Source organism: Staurois parvus, unplaced genomic scaffold, assembly GCF_062004578.1.
Source record: "Staurois parvus isolate SC_StPar_1 unplaced genomic scaffold, SC_StPar_1.0 ptg001406l, whole genome shotgun sequence".
Lineage (NCBI taxonomy): Eukaryota > Metazoa > Chordata > Amphibia > Anura > Ranidae > Staurois > Staurois parvus.
The window spans coordinates 49,535-69,721 of NW_028319202.1; the positions used below are offsets into that span (position 1 = coordinate 49,535).

General features: G+C 49.4%; 2 protein-coding genes across 2 annotated transcripts in view; one reads left to right on the forward strand and one right to left on the reverse strand.

Moving 5' to 3' along the window:
- Nucleotides 1-3,857, reverse strand: part of LOC149436181 (rab-like protein 3) — a gene marked incomplete at its 3' end in the record, with an annotated part of 39,721 nt that extends 35,864 nt beyond the window's left edge. Inside the window, exon 1 of the mRNA XM_089661920.1 lies at nt 3,740-3,857. Coding sequence (XP_089518046.1) covers nt 3,740-3,785 — 46 coding nt within the window. The remainder of the gene's footprint in view (nt 1-3,739) is intronic.
- Nucleotides 3,858-6,044: 2,187 nt separating this feature from the next.
- The window catches only part of LOC149436182 (general transcription factor IIE subunit 1-like), a 29,265-nt gene continuing 15,122 nt past the window's right edge, over nt 6,045-20,187 (forward strand). Inside the window, exon 1 of the mRNA XM_089661917.1 lies at nt 6,045-6,578. Within this exon, the coding sequence (XP_089518043.1) occupies nt 6,092-6,578 (487 nt within the window). The 5' untranslated portion in view covers nt 6,045-6,091. The remainder of the gene's footprint in view (nt 6,579-20,187) is intronic.

The following is a 20,187-nucleotide window of genomic DNA, read 5'->3' on the forward strand; positions in this document are numbered from 1 at the left end:
GGACAGAATTCAGGAGATCACATTGCAGGGGATTCCCACTCTGAGGACAGAATTCAGGAGATCACATTGCAGGGGATTCCCACTCTGAGGACAGAATTCAGGAGATCACATTGCAGGGGATTCCCACTCTGAGGACAGAATTCAGGAGATCACATTGCAGGGGATTCCCACTCTGAGGACAGAATTCAGGAGATCACACTGCAGGGGATTCCCACTCTGAGGACAGAATTCAGGAATCACATTGCATGATTTGTAAAGAATGTATTTGTCTCGCACGGCTGAACAGAAGTATTTGAACCCCTGAGAAACAACAAGAATTCTGGCTCCCAAAGACCTGTTACTGCGCCTTTACAAAGTCCACCTCTACTCCCCTCATTCATCTCACTTAGTAGCACCTGTCTGAGCTCTATAAAGACACCTGTCCACCCCACAGTCAGTCAGACGCCAACTACTACCATGGGCAAGACCAAAGAGCTGTCAAAAGACACCAGAGACAAAATTGTGGACCTCCACAAGGCTGGAAAGGGCTACGGGGCAATTGCCAAGCAGCTTGGTGAAAATAGATCAACTGTTGGAGCAATTGTTAGAAAATGGAAGAGGCTAAAGACGACTGTCAGTCTCCCTCGGACTGGGGCTCCATGCAAGATGTCCCCTCGTGGGGTATCACTGATGAGAAGAAAGGTGAGGAATCAGCCCAGAACTACAAGGGAGGAGCTGGTCAATGACATGGAGAGAGCTGGGACCACAGTTTCACAGGTCACTGTCGGTAGAACACTACGTCGTCATGGTTTCCAATCATGCATTGCATGGAAGGTTCCCCTGCTCCAGTCATCACATGTCCAGGCCCGTCTGAAGGTTCCCCTGCTCCAGTCATCACATGTCCAGGCCCGTCTGAAGGTTCCCCCGCTCCAGTCATCACATGTCCAGGCCCGTCTGAAGGTTCCCCCGCTCCAGTCATCACATGTCCAGGTCCGTCTGAAGGTTCCCCCGCTCCAGTCATCACATGTCCAGGCCCGTCTGAAGGTTCCCCCGCTCCAGTCATCACATGTCCAGGTCCGTCTGAAGGTTCCCCCGCTCCAGTCATCACATGTCCAGGTCCGTCTGAAGGTTCCCCCGCTCCAGTCATCACATGTCCAGGTCCGTCTGAAGGTTCCCCCGCTCCAGTCATCACATGTCCAGGCCCGTCTGAAGGTTCCCCTGATCAAGTCATCACATGTCCAGGCCCGTCTGAAGGTTCCCCCGCTCCAGTCATCACATGTCCAGGCCCGTCTGAAGGTTCCCCCGCTCCAGTCATCACATGTCCAGGCCCGTCTGAAGGTTCCCCCGCTCCAGTCATCACATGTCCAGGCCCGTCTGAAGGTTCCCCCGCTCCAGTCATCACATGTCCAGGCCCGTCTGAAGGTTCCCCTGCTCCAGTCATCACATGTCCAGGCCCGTCTGAAGGTTCCCCTGCTCCAGTCATCACATGTCCAGGCCCCTCTGAAGGTTCCCCCGCTCCAGTCATCACATGTCCAGGCCCGTCTGAAGGTTCCCCTGCTCCAGTCATCACATGTCCAGGCCCCTCTGAAGGTTCCCCTGCTCCAGTCATCACATGTCCAGGCCCGTCTGAAGGTTCCCCTGCTCCAGTCATCACATGTCCAGGCCCGTCTGAAGGTTCCCCTGATCAAGTCATCACATGTCCAGGCCCGTCTGAAGGTTCCCCTGCTCCAGTCATCACATGTCCAGGCCCCTCTGAAGGTTCCCCTGATCAAGTCATCACATGTCCAGGCCCGTCTGAAGGTTCCCCTGCTCCAGTCATCACATGTCCAGGCCCGTCTGAAGGTTCCCCTGCTCCAGTCATCACATGTCCAGGCCCCTCTGAAGGTTCCCCTGATCAAGTCATCACATGTCCAGGCCCGTCTGAAGGTTCCCCTGCTCCAGTCATCACATGTCCAGGCCCGTCTGAAGGTTCCCCCGCTCCAGTCATCACATGTCCAGGCCCCTCTGAAGGTTCCCCTGCTCAAGTCATCACATGTCCAGGCCCCCTCTGAAGGTTCCCCCGCTCCAGTCATCACATGTCCAGGCCCGTCTGAAGGTTCCCCTGCTCCAGTCATCACATGTCCAGGCCCGTCTGAAGGTTGCCAATGACCATCTGGATGATGCAGAGGAGGCATGGGAGAAAGTCATGTGGTCAGAGGAGACCAAAGTAGAACTTTTTGGTCTAAACTTCACTCGTCGTGTTTGGAGGAAAAAGAAGGAGGAGTTGCATCCCAAGAACACCATCCCTACTGTGAAGCATGGGGGTGGTAACATCATGCTTTGGGGGTGTTTTTCTGCGAAGGGGACAGGATGTCTGCACTGTATTAAGGAGAGGATGAATGGGGCCAATTATTGTGAGATTTTGAGCAACTACCTCCTTCCCTCAGTCAGAGCATTGAAGATGGGTCGTGGCTGGGTCTTCCAACATGACAACGACCCGAAGCACACAGCCAGGAGAACCAAGGAGTGGCTCCGTAAGAAGCATATCAAGGTTCTGGAGGGGCCTAGCCAGTCTCCACACCTAAATCCAATAGAACATCTTTGGAGGGAGCTGAAACTCCGTGTTGCCCAGCGACAGCCCCGAAACCTGACAGATCTAGAGGAGATCGGTGTGGAGGAGTCGGCCAAAATCCCTGTTGCAGTGCAAACCTGGCCAAGGACTACAGGAAACGTCTGACCTCTGTAATTGCAGACAAAGGCTTCTGTACCAAATATTAACACGGATCTTCTCAGGGGTTCAAATACTTCTGTTCAGCCGTGCGAGACAAATACATTCTTTACAAATCATACAATGTGATCTCCTGAATTCTGTCCTCAGAGTGGGAATCCCCTGCAATGTGAATGTCAGACCCTCCATGATGGAGAAGTGGGAGAACTTGCAGAATCGCAGGGGGTTCAAATACTTCTGTTCCTCACTGTATATGATGGTCCCTGTAAGGCAGTGTTTCTCAACTCCAGTCCTCATGGACCCCCAACAGGTCATGTTTTCAGGATTTCCCTCAGATGAAACAGCTGTGGTAATTACTAAGGCAGTGAAACTGATCAAACCACCTGTGCAAAATAATGGAAATCCTGAAAACATGACCTGTTGGGGGTCCATGAGGACTGGAGTTGAGAAACACTGCTGTAGGGACTGGCTCTGTATTAGTCCCTGATAATATATGATGGTCCCTGTAGGGACTGGCTCTGTATTAGTCCCTGATAATATATGATGGTCCCTGTAGGGACTGGCGATGTATTAGTCCCTGATAATATATGATGGTCCCTGTAGTGACTGGCGATGTATTAGTCCCTGATAATATATGATGGTCCCTGTAGTGACTGGCGATGTATTAGTCCCTGATAATATATGATGGTCCCTGTAGGGACTGGCGATGTATTAGTCCCTGATAATATATGATGGTCCCTGTAGTGACTGGCTCTGTATTAGTCCCTGATAATATATGATGGTCCCTGTAGTGACTGGCGATGTATTAGTCCCTGATAATATATGATGGTCCCTGTAGGGACTGGCTCTGTATTAGTCCCTGATAATATATGATGGTCCCTGTAGTGACTGGCGATGTATTAGTCTCCAATAAGTGTGATGGTCCCTGTAGGGACTGGCTCTGTATTAGTCCCTGATAATATATGATGGTCCTTGTAGGGACTGGCTGTGTATTAGTCCCTGATAAAGGAGTACGATGGTCCCTGCTGTCCCCTCCCCCCAGGTTCCCCTCACCTGAGTCCCCCAGCACCAGAACCTTCACCCTATCCAGAGCCGCCATGTTGCGCGGCCGCCCCTCCCCCCGGATCTCTTCTGTTGCTATGACAACCGCAGCCGATTGGCCAACTATACTCTGCTCCAAAAATGGACTGGACGTGAACCGGAAGTACACCAGACTGCGTTCCACGATGGCACGCTACCAGTCTGAGCCTCTGGCGGTAATTTTCGATGCCGTCGGCGGTATCCCGGGAGGTATCGGTGTCCGCTTCACAGGAGGGAGTCACACCGATATCTGCATGGCCAGAAATGACTTCAGAGTACCAGGGACTGGCTGCTTGCCCTCTTCCAATATGGCGCCTGGTAGAGTGACATCACTGGTGTGCGCCGGGTAGTCCTGCATAGCGGTGTGTTCAGAGGAAGAGAAGCGGTGTAAGTACCGGCCGGGGGGGGATTTATCACTGCTCGGGGCCCCAAAATTACCTCCACATGACTCATCACGATAGTAACAGGTGTCAATGAGCCGTGATATGGCCGCCCCCCATTTGACACCATATCCTGGTGTCAGATCTGAGCTGTTCACCTTCCCCTTAGAAACTGCTGCTCTCTGCTCCCTCCGGAGGGATTACAGAACTAAAGAGAGGGTTATAGATACAGCAGATTGTATATGATGGAGGCTCCACCGACAGAACATGGCCTTCCCCTCCCCCACAAGTACCCGGCTCCCCTACATGTGCCTGCTTTCCCCTCCCCCACAAGTACCCTCCTCCCCTACATGTGCCTGCCTTCCCCTCCCCCACAAGTACCCGGCTCCCCTACATGTGCCTGCCTTCCCCTCCCCCACAAGTACCCGCCTCCCCTACATGTGCCTGCCTTCCCCTCCCCCACAAGTACCCGCCTCCCCTACATGTGCCTGCCTTCCCCTCCCCCACAAGTACCCGCCTCCCCTACATGTGCCTGCCTTCCCCTCCCCCACAAGTACCCGCCTCCCCTACATGTGCCTGCCTTCCCCTCCCCCACAAGTACCCGCCTCCCCTACATGTGCCTGCCTTCCCCTCCCCCACAAGTACCCGCCTCCCCTACATTTGCCAGCCTTCCCCTCCCCCACTGGTACCCCCCTCTCCCAGAGCTACCCGCCTTTTCCTCCCCCGCAGATACCCACCCCTCCCCCACAGGTACTCGCCTTCCCTTCCCCCACTGGTACCCCCTCTCCCAGAGCTACCTGCCTTTTCCCTCCTCTTCCACACAGGGACCTGCGTTTCCCTTCCCCTCCCCCACAGGGACCCGCCTTTCCCTTCCCCTCCCCCACTGGTACCCGCCTTCCCCTCCCCTTCCACACATGTGCCTGCCTTTCCCTCCCCCACAAGTAGCTACCTTTTCGTTCCCTCCCCCACAGGTACCCATCTTCCCCTCCCCCGCCACCCCATCACATCAACACCCCAAAACCTTCCAAAAAAAGAAATCTCTTGCCGTGGATAATCCCACAGTGACCAGCTGCAGGCTCTGCCATGGCGACTCTCTGCCTCCCACTGCGGGGAATGGCTGTGACTTGATTTGCAGCGCAGATTTCTGTTAAGGAGCTCTGAGCCAATCATTGGAGGAGGAGGCGGCGGCTATGTTTGTATTTGGACATTGCATCACCTTAATGATGTACAGAGGAACACGGGGAGCACTTGGAGATATGGGGGAGCACGGGCTGCTGGCAGAATGAGGTGCACTTGGAGACCTGGGGGAGCACAGGGTGTGCCGGAGGAATGGGGTGCACTTAGAGACAGGGGGTGCTGGAGGATTGGGGAGCACTTGGAGATATGGGGAGCACAGGGGGTGCCAGAGGAATAGGGAGCACTTGCAGATATGGGGAGCACAGGGGGTGCCGGAGGAATGGGGTGCACTTGGAGATATGGGGAGCACAGGGGGTGCCGGAGGAATGGGGTGCACTTGGAGATATGGGGGAGCACAGGGGGTGCACTTGCCGATATGAGGGGGGGGTTCTGGAGGAATGGGGAGCACATGGAGCTCCCCATATATATGTGGGAGCACGGGGTTCTCAAGGCATGTGGAGCACTTGGAGATATGGGGGAGCACAGGGGGTGCTGGAGGCACTTGGAGATATGGGGGAGCACAGACGATGCTGGAGGAATGGGGTGCACTTGCAGATATGGGGGGGGTTCTGGAGGAATGGGGAGCGCATGGAGATATGAGGGAGCACAGGGGGTTCTCAAGGCATGGGGAGCACTTGGAGATATGGGGGAGCACGGGGTGCTGGAGGCACTTGGAGATATGGGGGAGCACAGGCGATGCTGGAGGAATGGGGAGCACTTGGAGACATTGGGGCGTAGGGTGGGAGTTGAGGGCACGGATCCCATTTCCATGGTTCTCTCTTCTCTCTCTGCTCGTATTACAGAAGACATGACGGACGCCGAGGTTGTGACGGAAGTTCCGGCCGTTCTGAAGCGCCTGGCTAAGTATGTGGTGCGCGGCTTCTATGGGCTGGAGCATGCGTTGGCCCTGGACATCCTCATCCGGAACCCCTGCGTGAAGGAGGAGGACATGCTGGAGCTCCTGAAGTTTGACCGCAAACAGCTCCGCTCCGTCATCAACACCCTGAAGATGGACAAGTTCATCAAATGCCGGATGAGGGTGGAGACCGCCTCTGACGGCAAGACCACGCGGCACAACTATTACTTCATCAACTACAAACTGCTGGTCAACGTGGTGAAGTACAAGCTGGACCACATGAGGAGGAGGATCGAGACGGACGAGAGGGACTCCACCAACCGGGCGTCCTTCAAGTGCCCCAACTGCTCCAGCACATTCACCGACCTGGAGGCCAATCAACTGTTCGAGGCAACATCAGGTACGACACATTGTCTGTGGATCAGACTGTACATTGTAACTTTGTAGGAGGAGCCCAGAGATCAGACTGTACATTGTAACTTTGTAGGAGGAGCCCAGAGATCAGACTGTACATTGTAACTTTGTAGAGGGGAGCCTGGAGAAGTTGGCATCAGGACAGCTGAATCATTACTTCCTGTAATTCTCCTTTCCTGGTGCCAATCCGTGCTAAGTATGTGAAGTGAATAAAGCTCACGTGGGGGCCATCTTAGGTTTGGGCAAGCACTGCCCCAGTAGCCGCCTTGGATCTGCGCAAAACTGCCTGGGAGGCAGACCACATGTACAGTGAAGGAAATGTGTATTTGCTCCCCTGCTGATGCTGAATGTTCACCCCTCACACAGAAATGATCGGTCTAACAATGGAATGGTCGCCCCTCACACAGAAATGATCGGTCTAACAATGGAATGGTCGCCCCTCACACAGAAATGATCGGTCTAACAATGGAATGTTCGCCCCTCACACAGAAATGATCGGTCTAACAATGGAATGTTCGGTGTAACACAGAGACAGAATACAACAACAAATTCAGCAGAAATGCGTCTAACAAATGATGACTGATCTGCATGTTCATGAGGGAAAGAAGGATTTGATCCCCTTCACAAAACATGACTTAGTACTTGGTGGCCAATCCCTTGTTGGCAATCACAGAGGTCAGACGTTTCCTGGAGTTGGCCCCCAGGTTCGCACACATCTCAGGAGGGATTTTGGCCCACTCCTCTTGACAGATCCTCTCCAAGTCATTAAGGTTTGGTGGCTAACGTTTGGCAACTCGAACTTTCAGCTCCTCCACAGATTTTCCATCGGATGAAGGTCTGGAGACTGGCTAGGCCACTCCAGGACCTTAATGTGCTTCTTCTTGAGCCGCTCCTTTGTTGCCTTGGCCGTGTGTTTTGGGTCATTGTCATGCTGGAACACCCATCCATGACCCATTTTCAATGCCCTGGCTGAGGGAAGAAAGTTCTCACCCAAGATTTGAGGGTACATTGCCCCGTCCATCGTCCCTTTGATGCGGTGCAGTTGTCCTGTCCCCTTAGCAGAAAAACACCCCCAAAGCAGTATGTTTCCACCACCATGTTTCACAGTTGGGATAGTGTTCTTGGGGTCATAGGCAGCATTCCTCCTCCTCCAAACACGGCGAGTTGAGTTGATGCCAAAGAGCTGGATTTTGGTCTCATCTGACCACAACACTTCCCACCAGTCCTCCTCTGCATCATTCAGATGTTCAGTGGCAGACTTCAGACGGGCCTGGACATGTGCTTTCTTGAGCAGAGGGACCTTGCGGGCACTGCAGGATTTCAGTCCTTGTCGGCGTAGTGTGTTACCAATTGTTTTCTTGGTGACTGTGGTCCCAGCTGCCTGGAGATCATTGACAAGATCCTCACGTGTAGTTCTGGGATGATTCCTCACTCTTCTCATGATCATTGACACTCCACGAGGTGAGATCTTGAATGGTGCACCAGACCTAGGGAGACTGACACTTGTTTTGTGTTTCTTCCATTTGTGAATGATTGCACCAACTGTTGTCACCTTCTCACCAAGCTGCTTGGCCATAGTTTGGTAGCCCAGTCCAGCCTTGTGTAGGTCTACCATCTTGTCCCTGACATCCTTGGACAGCTCTTTGGTCTTTGCCATGGTGGAGAGTTTGGAATCTGATGGTTTGATGGCTCCTGTGGACAGGTGTCTTTTATACAGGTAACACAATGAGATTAGCAGCACTCCCTTTAAGAGACTGCTTCTAATCTCAGCTTGTTACCTGTATGAGAGACACCTGGGAGCCAGAAATCCTGCTGAATGATAGGGGATCAAATCCTTCTTTCCCTCATGAACATGCAGATCAGTCATCATTTGTTAGACGCATTTCTGCTGAATTTGTTGTTGTATTCTGTCTCTCAGTGTTACACCGAACATTCCATTGTTAGACCGATCATTTCTGTGTGAGGGACGAACATTCCATTGTTAGACCGATCATTTCTGTGTGAGGGGCGAACATTCCATTGTTAGACCGATCATTTCTGTGTGAGGGGCGAACATTCCATTGTTAGACCGATCATTTCTGTGTGAGGGGCGAACATTCAGCATCAGGGGGGAGCAAATACGCATTTCCTTCAATGTATGCTGCCATGTTGGCACCAGGAAATAAAGTGAAAAGTTTAAAAATATAAAGTGACAACAATGAATAAAAAGTTTTAATTAAAGCCCCCCCTACCCCCACCCCACCCCAATGTACATGCAGATAGAAACATAAATGCAAGTGTCTGGAGCGCCTATGTATGAAAACTACAATTGCACCAAACATAGTTGCTTCTACAAACGTTACCCGTGAACCCGCCTAGGCACCAGCCATTGGACTACACCGCCATGTCATCAGCAGTCCAGATCACACGGTCTCTGGCTTCTGTCAGCATTGTGGCTTCTCACATCATTAGGTACTGCAATACTGGCATAGAAACAACGCCTAGTTAAAGCAGAGTTCCACCCAAAAGAGGAAGCGCCGCTTATCTGCCCCCCCCGCCATATTTGACACCGTTTGGAGGGGAGTAGGTACCTGGTTTTGACAGGTATCCACTTCTGGCTGAGTTAAAAAAAAACTGAGCTGGTAGTCCCGTCCCCCCCCCTTCCACTCACAGGTCCCAGAGGACTGCGGCCCATTTGCAAAGCACAGCGCAATTCACACACGCGCAGTAAGAAACTGGCTGTGAAACAGCAAAGCTTCACTGCCAGTTTCCCTTAATCAAGATGGCGGCGCCAGCACCCGACAGACGATTACAGAATCAGCTCGGGGTGAGGACACCAATGGATCCCTGGACAGGTAAGTGCCCTATCATTAAAAGTCAGCGGCTGCAATATTTGTGTGTATATTATTTTTTTTTTTTATGTAAAGTAATATACATATATATATATATATGTGTGTGTGTGGATAGCTTAATTTTTTTTTGTCACTATATATATATATATATATATATATATATATATATATATATATATATATATATATATATATATATATATATACGGTGGGGATGGAAAGTTTGGGCACCCCAGCTAAAAATGTGTATTAATGTGCATAAAGAAGCCAAGGAAAGATGGAAAAATCTCCAAAAGGCATCAAATTACAGATTAGACATTCTTATAATATGTCAACAAAAGTTAGATTTTATTTCCATCATTTACACTTTCAAAATAACAGAAAACAAAAAAATGGCGTCTGCAAAAGTTTGGGCCCCCTGCAGAATTTATAGCATGCACTGCCCCCTTTGCCAAGCTGAGACCTGCCAGTGTCATGGATTGTTCTCAATCATCGTCTGGGAAGACCAGGTGATGTCAATCTCAAAGGTTTTAAATGCCCAGACTCATCTGACCTTGCCCCAACAATCAGCACCATGGGTTCTTCTAAGCAGTTGTCTAGAAAACTGAAAATGAAAATAGTTGACGCTCACAAAGCTGGAGAAGGCTATAAGAAGATAGCAAAGCGTTTTCAGATGTCAATATCCTCTGTTCGGAATGTAATTAAGAAATGGCAGTCATCAGGAACAGTGGAAGTTAAAGCAAGATCTGGAAGACCAAGAAAAATATCAGACAGAACAGCTCGCAGGATTGTGAGAAAAACAATTCAAAACCCACGTTTGACTGCACGATCCCTCCAGAAAGATCTGGCAGACACTGGAGTTGTGGTCACTATTCCACTATAAAGAGATACTTGTACAAATAAGGTCTTCATGGAAGAGTCATCAGAAGAAAACCTCTTCTACGTCCTCACCACAAAAATCATCGTTTGAACTTTGCAAATGAACATATAGACAAGCCTGATGCATTTTGGAAACAAGTTCTGTGGACCGATGAGGTTAAAATTGAACTTTTTGGCCAGAATGAGCAAAGGTACGTTTGGAGAAGAAGGGGCACAGAATTGAATGAAAAGAACTTCTGTCCAACTGTTAAGCATGGGGTTGGATCAATCATGCTTTGGGGTTGTGTTGCAGCCAGTGGCACAGGGAACATCTCACGAGTAGAAGGAAAAATGGATTCAATAAAATTTCAGCAAATTTTGGATGGTAACTTGATGCCATCTGTGAAAAAGCTGAAGTTAAAGAGAGGATGGCTCCTACAAATGGATAATGATCCTAAACACACCTCAAAATCCACGGGGGATTACATCAAGAGGCGTAAACTGAAGGTTTTGCCATGGCCTTCACAATCTCCTGACCTCAACATCATTGAAAATCTATGGATAGACCTTAAAAGAGCCGTGCGTGACAGACAGCCCAGAAATCTCAAAGAACTGGAAGACTTTTGTAAGGAAGAATGGGCAAAGATACCTCAAACAAGAATTGAGACTCTTGGCTGGCTACAAAAAGCGTTTACAAGCTGTGATACTTGCCAAAGGGGGCAGTACAAGATATTAACTCTGCAGGGGGCCCAAACTTTTGCAGACGCCATTTTTTTGTTTTCTGTTATTTTGAAAGTGTAAATGATGGAAATAAAATCTAACTTTTGTTGACATATTATAAGAATGTCTAATCTGTAATTTGATGCCTTTCGGAGATTTTTCCATCTTTCCTTGGCTTCTTTATGCACATTAATACAATTTTGTAGCTGGGGTGCCCAAACTTTCCATCCCCACTGTGTGTGTGTGTATGTATATATATATATACCGTATTTGCCGGCGTATAAGACGACCCCCCTACTTTTCCTGCTAAAATGTAGTGTTTGGGCTATACTCGCCGTATAAGACTACCCCTCTTCCAATGCACACCAGTGGGAGGAATAGTGCCCCATCATTGATGTCAGTGGGAGGAATAGTGCCCCATCATTGATATCAGTGGGAGGAATAGTGCCCCATCATTGGTATCAGTGGGAGGAATAGTGCCCCATCATTGATGTCAGTGGGAGGAATAGTGCCCCCATCATTGGTATCAGTGGCAGGAATGGTGCCCCATCATTGGCATCAGTGGGAGGAATAGTGCCCCATCATTGGTATCAGTGGGGGGAATAGGTGCCCCATCATTGGTATCAGTGGCAGGAATAGTGCCCCATCATTGGTGTCAGTGGCAGGAATGGTGCCCCATCATTGGCATCAGTGGGAGGAATAGTGCCCCATCATTGGTATCAGTGGGGGGAATAGGTGCCCCATCATTGGTGTCAGTGGGAGGAATAGTGCCCCATCATTGGTGTCAGTGGGAGGAATAGTGCCCCATCATTGGTGTCAGTGGGGGGTGGAATAGTGCCCCATCGTTGGTGTCAGTGGGGGGGGGGAATAGTGCCCCATCGTTGGTGTCAGTGGGGGGGGGGAATAGTGCCCCATCGTTGGTGTCAGTGGGAGGAATAGTGCCCCATCGTTGGTATCAGTGGGAGGAATAGTGCCCCATCATTGGTATCAGTGACACCAATGATGGGGCACTATTCCTCCCACTGACACTTGCTGACCCTGTTCTAGTACGGTGCTGCTGCAGCCAGCATATGTGGTTGCAGCAGCACCTCTACACAGAGCACTTACCTGCTGCTCCGGCACTCAATTTTCGCGGGGCCGCTCGGCTCCGCCCCCTCGCCGGTGATTGGCCGCCTGTGTGCCTTTCCCGAGCTACAGTTCTGGCGGCCAATCACCGGTGAGGAGGCGGAGCCGCGCAGCCGCACGAACATCCAGTGGCCGAACTGAAGGAGACGCCGCGCTTCCTGGACCGGATCGTCGTGGGACTGGATCCAGGTAAGAGACGTCAGCCCCTGCAAACCCCTGTACTTAATGCCGCAGCCCCCCTAACATGTGTACCGGCGTATAAGACGACCCCCGACTTTTGAGAAGATTTTCAAGGGTCAAAAAGTCGTCTTATACGCCGGCAAATACGGTATATATATATATATATATATATATATGTGTGTGTGTGTGTATATAGCTTAATTTTTTTTGTCATAAAAAAATATATATATATATATAGAGAGAGAGAGAGAGAGAGGATTAAATTATACACACACATATATTTTATGAAAAAAAAAAATTACGTTATATACACCCACTCGTGTATATATATTTATATGTATATATATTTATAATATATTTGTGTGTAAAAAAGAAAAGAAAAAAAAAAATTTTTTTTTTGTTTTCATAGTTGGTAAGGTTGAATAAAGACCGTCAACCTGTGAAGTGTGTATATGTAATACATACTTTTTAAAGTAATTTACATTTTGATTTTAATTTTTGTTTCTGTGTACATTTATAAAGCCAGTGTTCCCCCTTAAGGGCACATCTGGGACCCCGCTATCCATGCAGCATTACATAACCTGTTCCTAATAATTAGCAATGTGGTGCTGCCAGCAGGGGGCGCCCTCGGCCTGGCCACCTTCCAGCAATATGCAGAGACAGGTCCTGGAATAATATGGGCTTCCTCCAAGGATCCCTCCACTCGCCCTCATTAGGTGGATGCAGTTGATGGAACTCTCAGGAGCGGCCGAAGCTTGCTGGACTAATGTGCACTAATATCCCTTCCCTGGCAGATGGTCAGAGAGCTCCTTCTGAGGACGGAGGGGGTCAGCCTGCCCGGGAGCTCCGTTGCAGACGCTCCATTTCTGCCTGACCTGCGGCTGCCATCTGTCTGCTGCTTGGCTCGTCCTCTCACTCGTGTCCCTTCATGCTGTGCTAACTACTATATCGAATCTACGCTGTACTGCAGTCCCAACATTTCCGTTTGGCTGTTTTAGGACCCCTTGTGATGATGGCACTCTCAGCCTCACCCTGCATGCAGAATTTCCAGCTCACGGGAGAGGAACTTAGGCGCCTGCAGACTGAAAGTGATGGTCACTGGTGTCAGTTAACTCCACAGTTAACCCTTTATGCTAGCAATAGCTGCCAGCACATGTTTGATGGGAAACGCGCACCGTTCACAGTATCTGCTGTAACAATTTAGGAGATGTGACAGTCGCTGCCACGCAGACAGGAATGTAACAGAGACTAACCATTTCAGTACCGCCATACATACATATACATCCTGATATTGAGGTGTTTATACTGCAGCTACAGTCATCTCACAGACACCCGTCCCTCGGTCCTCCGCTCCTTTCACCGGCCGTCTTCTCTCCCCGGCGCTGGCATCTTCATTGTGGGCACCCGGCTGTGACAGCTTGCAGTTTCACAGACGGGTGCCCACTGCGCATGTGCGAGAACCGCTGAGATTTGTAAATAGCCCCGTAGTCTTCTGGGACCTGTCACGTGTCCCACAAGACTATGGGGACGGAGGGGGGGGGACAACTTGGTGATCGCAGTGGGAGCAGGTACCTGTCAAATTTGGGTACCCGCTCCCCAAAGGTGCCAATCCTGAAAGGGGAGCGGGGCAAAGGCTTAAAGCGGAACTTCCCCTTTTGGGTGGAGCCCCGCTTTAACTGTGAAGTACAGCCAAAGCTGGAGTGAAGTTCGTTCTGCACTCCTGTGTCCCGTGATCAGTCGACAGCGGGCTGAAACCGTCACTCAGCCTGTCCAGGCTGGGGAGAGATCCCGACTTTAACCACTTCCTGTGCGGCCGCTGTATATAAACAGCCAGACGGGGGCAGTGCAGGGGCGGGTTGCCGTTCATAAACGGCGCCCACCATTTTGTACTGTGCGCGCTCCCTTGGAGCCCGCTGTGTCCTGAGAACACCGATCGCTGTACAGGATCTTTGTGTGAGGTCCTGATCATGTGATCACTGATTGGCCAATCAGTGATCACATGCAGAGTAGTACGCAAGATGTCACTTCTGACATCATTGCTTACTACGTGTGAAATCTGTGAATGATCACAGAGGTCACATGGTACAGGGCTATTCATAACAGCCTTGTGCCATGTGACAAATGTGACCAATCACAGCTCACACAGTATTTCTCAATGGCTGCAAGAATGCAGCCAGAGAGAGGGAGAAATGATTGCTTTTACATCCTTTATGGGAGAGATACAAAGGGGGTGAAATTGCTGTAATAACTGCTCAGTGTGAAAGCAGCCTATTGGCTGAAAAAGTGCTGAAAATAAATTTTATTTTCTTTTAAATTCATGATATTAATTAAAAGTCGAAAATATTACAATTCTATATATTAAAAAAAAAAAAACGTTTAATTTCAGTTTTCAGTCAAATGCATCCGTAATTTTCGGTTTCGGTCCAGAATTTTCATTTCGGTGCACCACTACCCTGTATCATATCCGGTATGCAGCCCAATTCGCAGACTGCATTGGTCCAAATCATGTAACATGCAGCACAGTGTACAGACCCATTGTGGTTGGGATTATGTCATAGTCAGCACAGGCCAGGGGCGGACTGACCATTTGGAAACTCGGCGCTGCCCAAGGGCCCGGGGTCAGTAGGGGGCCCCATGAGATTCCCCTGGTACCTTTTTCATAGACTCTTTTGAGTTTGGGCAAGGACACAGGGGCCCCATGATCCCCTATTGCCCAGGGGCCCCATGAGTTGTCAGTCCGCCCCTGCCACAGAGTATACTGTTTCTTTTGTTTTTGTTTTTTTTGTTTGTTTGTTTTTTTTTTTTACTTTTATTTTTTGTTTTTGTTATATTTTTTTTTGTGCCCCTTCTTGGGGCTGTATAGCGGTGCCGTCGCTTTACCCTTTGCTTTTTCTTTACAAAAGGAAGTTAAAAAAATTCTCCTTGCACCCCTTGCATAAATCGTACTGCGACCCGGGATATAGAATTTCTCTGCTCCTCTCTTACGGAGGGACCTGCAGCAAAAGAGTTAAAGCGGCCACCAAACATCCGAGAAGTTACCTCGCGTCGCCGGGATCGCGCTGTCTGGCGCATTGCGAACAGCTTCTTCTTGAAGCCGCGCTGACCTTGGTTCTCTTCATCCCGGCGGACTTCTCGCCTGGCGCATCTCCGTTCTCATAATCATTGGGCTGCGTTTGCAGAGGAGTGACGGTGCAGAGGTGGAAATCCAGTGGGCGGATGTGCCGATAGACACTGCGTGAATAGCAGACCTTGAACCCACTGCAGTCTGCTTCCTGCACCCTCTATAGGACTTTTTTATATATATATATAATATATATATATATATATATATATATATATATCTTCACACAGAGGAAGTGCTGCCTGTAAATCATTAAAGGTTTATTTAATCCAATTTCAGGTATTTATGTAGAACTAGTATAAGTACCTGAAGGTGTCTTTATAATGGCCACTTGTACATGGGCTCTCAGGCTGGGAAGGGCAGCAGTCTGGTGTGCTGCAGTGTGCGTGTGCTGCAGTGTGCGTGGCTCGTCGTCTGCTGCTGCAAGCAGGATCCCCGGGGAGTGTTCTGGACTGCTGTGTGCTGATGTGGTTGTTGATGACCTGGCTGTGCTGTGTGGCTGGAGTGCCTGGATCACATTACTGACTGCAGAGAATTGCAAGCCTTTCAGAAGGTAAAATTGTGCTCTATATACAGTTGTGTTCAAAATAATAGCCGTCAGACATCACTAACCGGATCAATCGCTGTTTTTGGTGGAAATGATATTTCTACATGGCAAATGATTTCCTAGCAGGTGTAGTAGAGTCATAGAAATCCAACAGACCCGACAGTCATGACATGCATGCTGCTGATTCTGTGTCATTGAATCACTCATTGAAAGGGGCGTGTTCACAATAATAGCAGTGTGGAGTTCTATTAGTGAGGTCATTCATTCTTTGATAAACAGGTGGCAATTATTGCCCTTATTTAAGGAAGGAAGGCAGCAAATGTTGGACATGCTGGTTACAGTGCATTTCTCTCTGAAATTCTGAGGAAAATGGGTCGTTCCAGACAAAAGAACAGCGTACCTTGATTAAAAAGTTGATTGGAGAGGGGAAAACATATAAAGAAGTGCAGAAAATGATCGGCTGCTCAGCTAAAATGATCGCAAATGCTTTAAAATGGCGACCAAAACCTGAAAGACGTGGAAGAAAGCGAAAAACTACCATTGGAATGGATAGAAGAATAGCCAAAATGGGGCGGACTCAGCCAACAATCAGCTCCAGGAAGATGACAGAAGGTGTGACGTTCCCTGTGAGGACTCAGCCAACAATCAGCTCCAGGAAGATGAAAGAAGGTGTGACGTTCCCCGTGAGGACTGTTACAATTAGAAGACGCCGATGTGAAGCCAAGCTATCTGCAAGAAGTCCCCGCAAAGTCCCACTGTTGGGAAAAAGACGTGTGCTGAAGAGGTTACAATCTGCCAAACAGCACATTGACCGGCCTAAAGAGAAATGGCCCAACATTTTGTGGACAGATGAAAGTAAGATTGTTCTTTTTGGGTCTAGTGGGCGGAGACAGTTTGTCAGACGACCCCCAAACACTGAATTCAAGCCACAGTACACTGTGAAGACCATGAAGCATGGTGGTGCAAGCATCATGATATGGGGATGTTTCTCATACTACGGTGTTGGGCCTATTTATCGCATACCAGGGATCATGGATCAGTTTGAATCCATCAGAACACTTGAAGAGGTCATGCTGCCTTATGCTGAAGAGGAAATGCCCTTGAAATGGGGGTTCCAACAAGACAACGACCCCAAACACACCAGTAAACGTGCAACATCTTGGTTCCAGACCAACAAGATGGACGTTATGGAGTGGCCAGCCCAATCCCCGGATCTTCATCCAATAGAAAACTTGTGGGGTGACATCAAAAATGCCGTTTCTGAGGCCAAACCAAGAAATAGAGAAGAACTGTGGAATGTGGTCCAATCATCCTGGGCTGGAATACCTGATCACAGGGGCCAGAAGTTGGGGGACTCCATGCAACACAGATGTACAGCAGTTCTCAGAAACAGTGCGACTACAACCAAATATTCATGAAGTCATTCAAAGGAAAGCAAAATCTTCAAACATTTCTCAGTTTATATAGTGAATGTTTGAGTTTGTAAAGAAGAATACAAACACTGCGATTTTTTTGAACCGTCTAATATTCACTTTTCTTCCATTTTTTTAGAGGAACAACACAAATTTGATGTATTTTTCTTCATGTTGTGATTTGGAATAGAATGTGTCGTGTTCCCAATGCATTTGTGTGGATGGAAATAAAAGGATTAGAAGGATTTGCAGCTTCAGTCACTTTTTTCATCACACGGCTATTATTTTGAACACAACTGTATATATATATTTATTTATTTATTTCAGGTACGTATATAGCGCTATCAATTTACGCAGCACTTTACATATATATTGTACACTCACATCGGTCCCTAACCCTCAAGGGATATATATATATACAGTTGTGTTCAAAATAGTAGCAGTGTGTTGAATACAGTGAGGAATCACCCCAGAACTACACGTGAGGATCAATGATCTCCAGGCAGCTGGGACCACAGTCACCAAGAAAACAATTGGTAACTCACTACGCCGACAAGGACTGAAATCCTGCAGTGCCCGCACGGTCCCTCTGCTCAAGAAAGCACATGTCCAGGCCCGTCTGAAGTCTGCCACTGAACATCTGAATGATGCAGAGGAGGACTGGTGGGAAGTGTTGTGGTCAGATGAGATCAAAATCCAGCTCTTTGGCATCAACTCAACTCGCCGTGTTTGGAGGAGGAGGAATGCTGCCTATGACCCCAAGAACACCATCCCAACTGTGAAACATGGTGGTGGAAATATTCTGCTTTGGGGGTGTTTTTCTGCTAAGGGGACAGGACAACTGCACCGCATCAAAGGGACGATGGACGGGGCAATGTACCCTCAAATCTTGGGTGAGAACCTTCTTCCCTCAGCCAGGGCATTGAAAATGGGTGGTGGATGGGTGTTCCAGCATGACAATGACCCAAAACACACGGCCAAGGCAACAAAGGAGCGGCTCAAGAAGAAGCATATTAAGGTCCTGGAGTGGCCTAGCCAGTCTCCAGACCTTAATACGATTGAAAATCTGTGGAGAAGCTGAAAGTTCGAGTTGCCAAACGTCAGCCACCAAACCTTAATGACTTGGAGAGGATCTGCCAAGAGGAGTGGGCCAAAATCCCTCCTGAGATGTGTGCGAACCTGGGGGCCAACTCCAGGAAACGTCTGACCTCTGTGATTGCCAACAAGGGATTTGCCACCAACTACTAAGTGATGTTTTGTGAAGGGGATCAAATCCTTCTTTCCCTCATGAACATGCAGATCCGTCATCATTTGTTAGACGCATTTCTGCTGAATTTGTTGTTGTATTCTGTCTCTCAGTGTTACACCGAACATTCCATTGTTAGACCGATCATTTCTGTGTGAGGGGCAAACATTCCATTGTTAGACCGATCATTTTTGTGTGAGGGGCGAACATTCCATTGTTAGACCGATCATTTCTGTGTGAGGGGCAAACATTCCATTGTTAGACCGATCATTTCTGTGTGAGGGGCAAACATTCCGTTGTTAGACCGATCATTTCTGTGTGAGGGGCGAACATTCCATTGTTAGACCGATCATTTCTATGTGAGGGGCGAACATTCCATTGTTAGACCGATCATTTCTGTGTGAGGGGCGAATATTCAGCATAAGCAGGGGAGCAAATACGCATTTCCTTCACTGTATGTATGTATATAGGTGGTACCTCGGTTTATGGATCGGGAGAACAGTACTTGCCTGACTGCATTGCGCCAAGTGTAAAGTTTGGTGGAGGGGGGGGGATTATGGCGTGGGGTTGGACTTTTTAATCCGAGTGTAGCATCAAGTCCATGACACTCCTGGGATATGGATCTGGTCAGGTAAGTAGCAGAGGGGGTTGTTCATCAGTTTCAGCTGCTTTGGTGTTCATGAAACGGGTGCATTAGATGGGCAACAATGAGACGACCCCCAAGACAGGAATGGTTTTACAGGTGGAGGCCACTGACATTTTTTTCCCTACTCATCTTTTCTGTTTTTTACTAGTTTTGCATTTGGCTAGGGTCAGTGTCACTACTGGTAGCATGAGGCCATACTTGGACCCTACAGAGGTTGCACAGGCAGTCCAACTCCTCCAGGATGGCACATCAATACGTACCATTGCCAGAAGGTTTGCTGTGTCTCCCAGCACAGTCTCAAGAGCATGGAGGAAATTCCAGGAGACAAGAGCACGGAGGAGATTCCAGGAGACGAGAGCACGGAGGAGATTCCAGGAGACGAGAGCACGGAGGAGATTCCGGGAGACGAGAGCACGGAGGAGATTCCGGGAGACGAGAGCACGGAGGAGATTCCGGGAGACGAGAGCACGGAGGAGATTCCGGGAGACGAGAGCACGGAGGAGATTCCGGGAGACGAGAGCACGGAGGAGATTCCGGGAGACGAGAGCACGGAGGAGATTCCGGGAGAGGAGAGCACGGAGGAGATTCCGGGAGAGGAGAGCACGGAGGAGATTCCGGGAGAGGAGGGCACGGAGGAGATTCCGGGAGAGGAGAGCACGGAGGAGATTCCGGGAGAGGAGAGCACGGAGGAGATTCCGGGAGAGGAGAGCACGGAGGAGATTCCGGGAGAGGAGAGCACGGAGGAGATTCCGGGAGAGGAGAGCACGGAGGAGATTCCGGGAGAGGAGAGCACGGAGGAGATTCCGGGAGAGGAGAGCACGGAGGAGATTCCGGGAGACGAGAGCACGGAGGAGATTCCGGGAGACGAGAGCACGGAGGAGATTCCGGGAGACGAGAGCACGGAGGAGA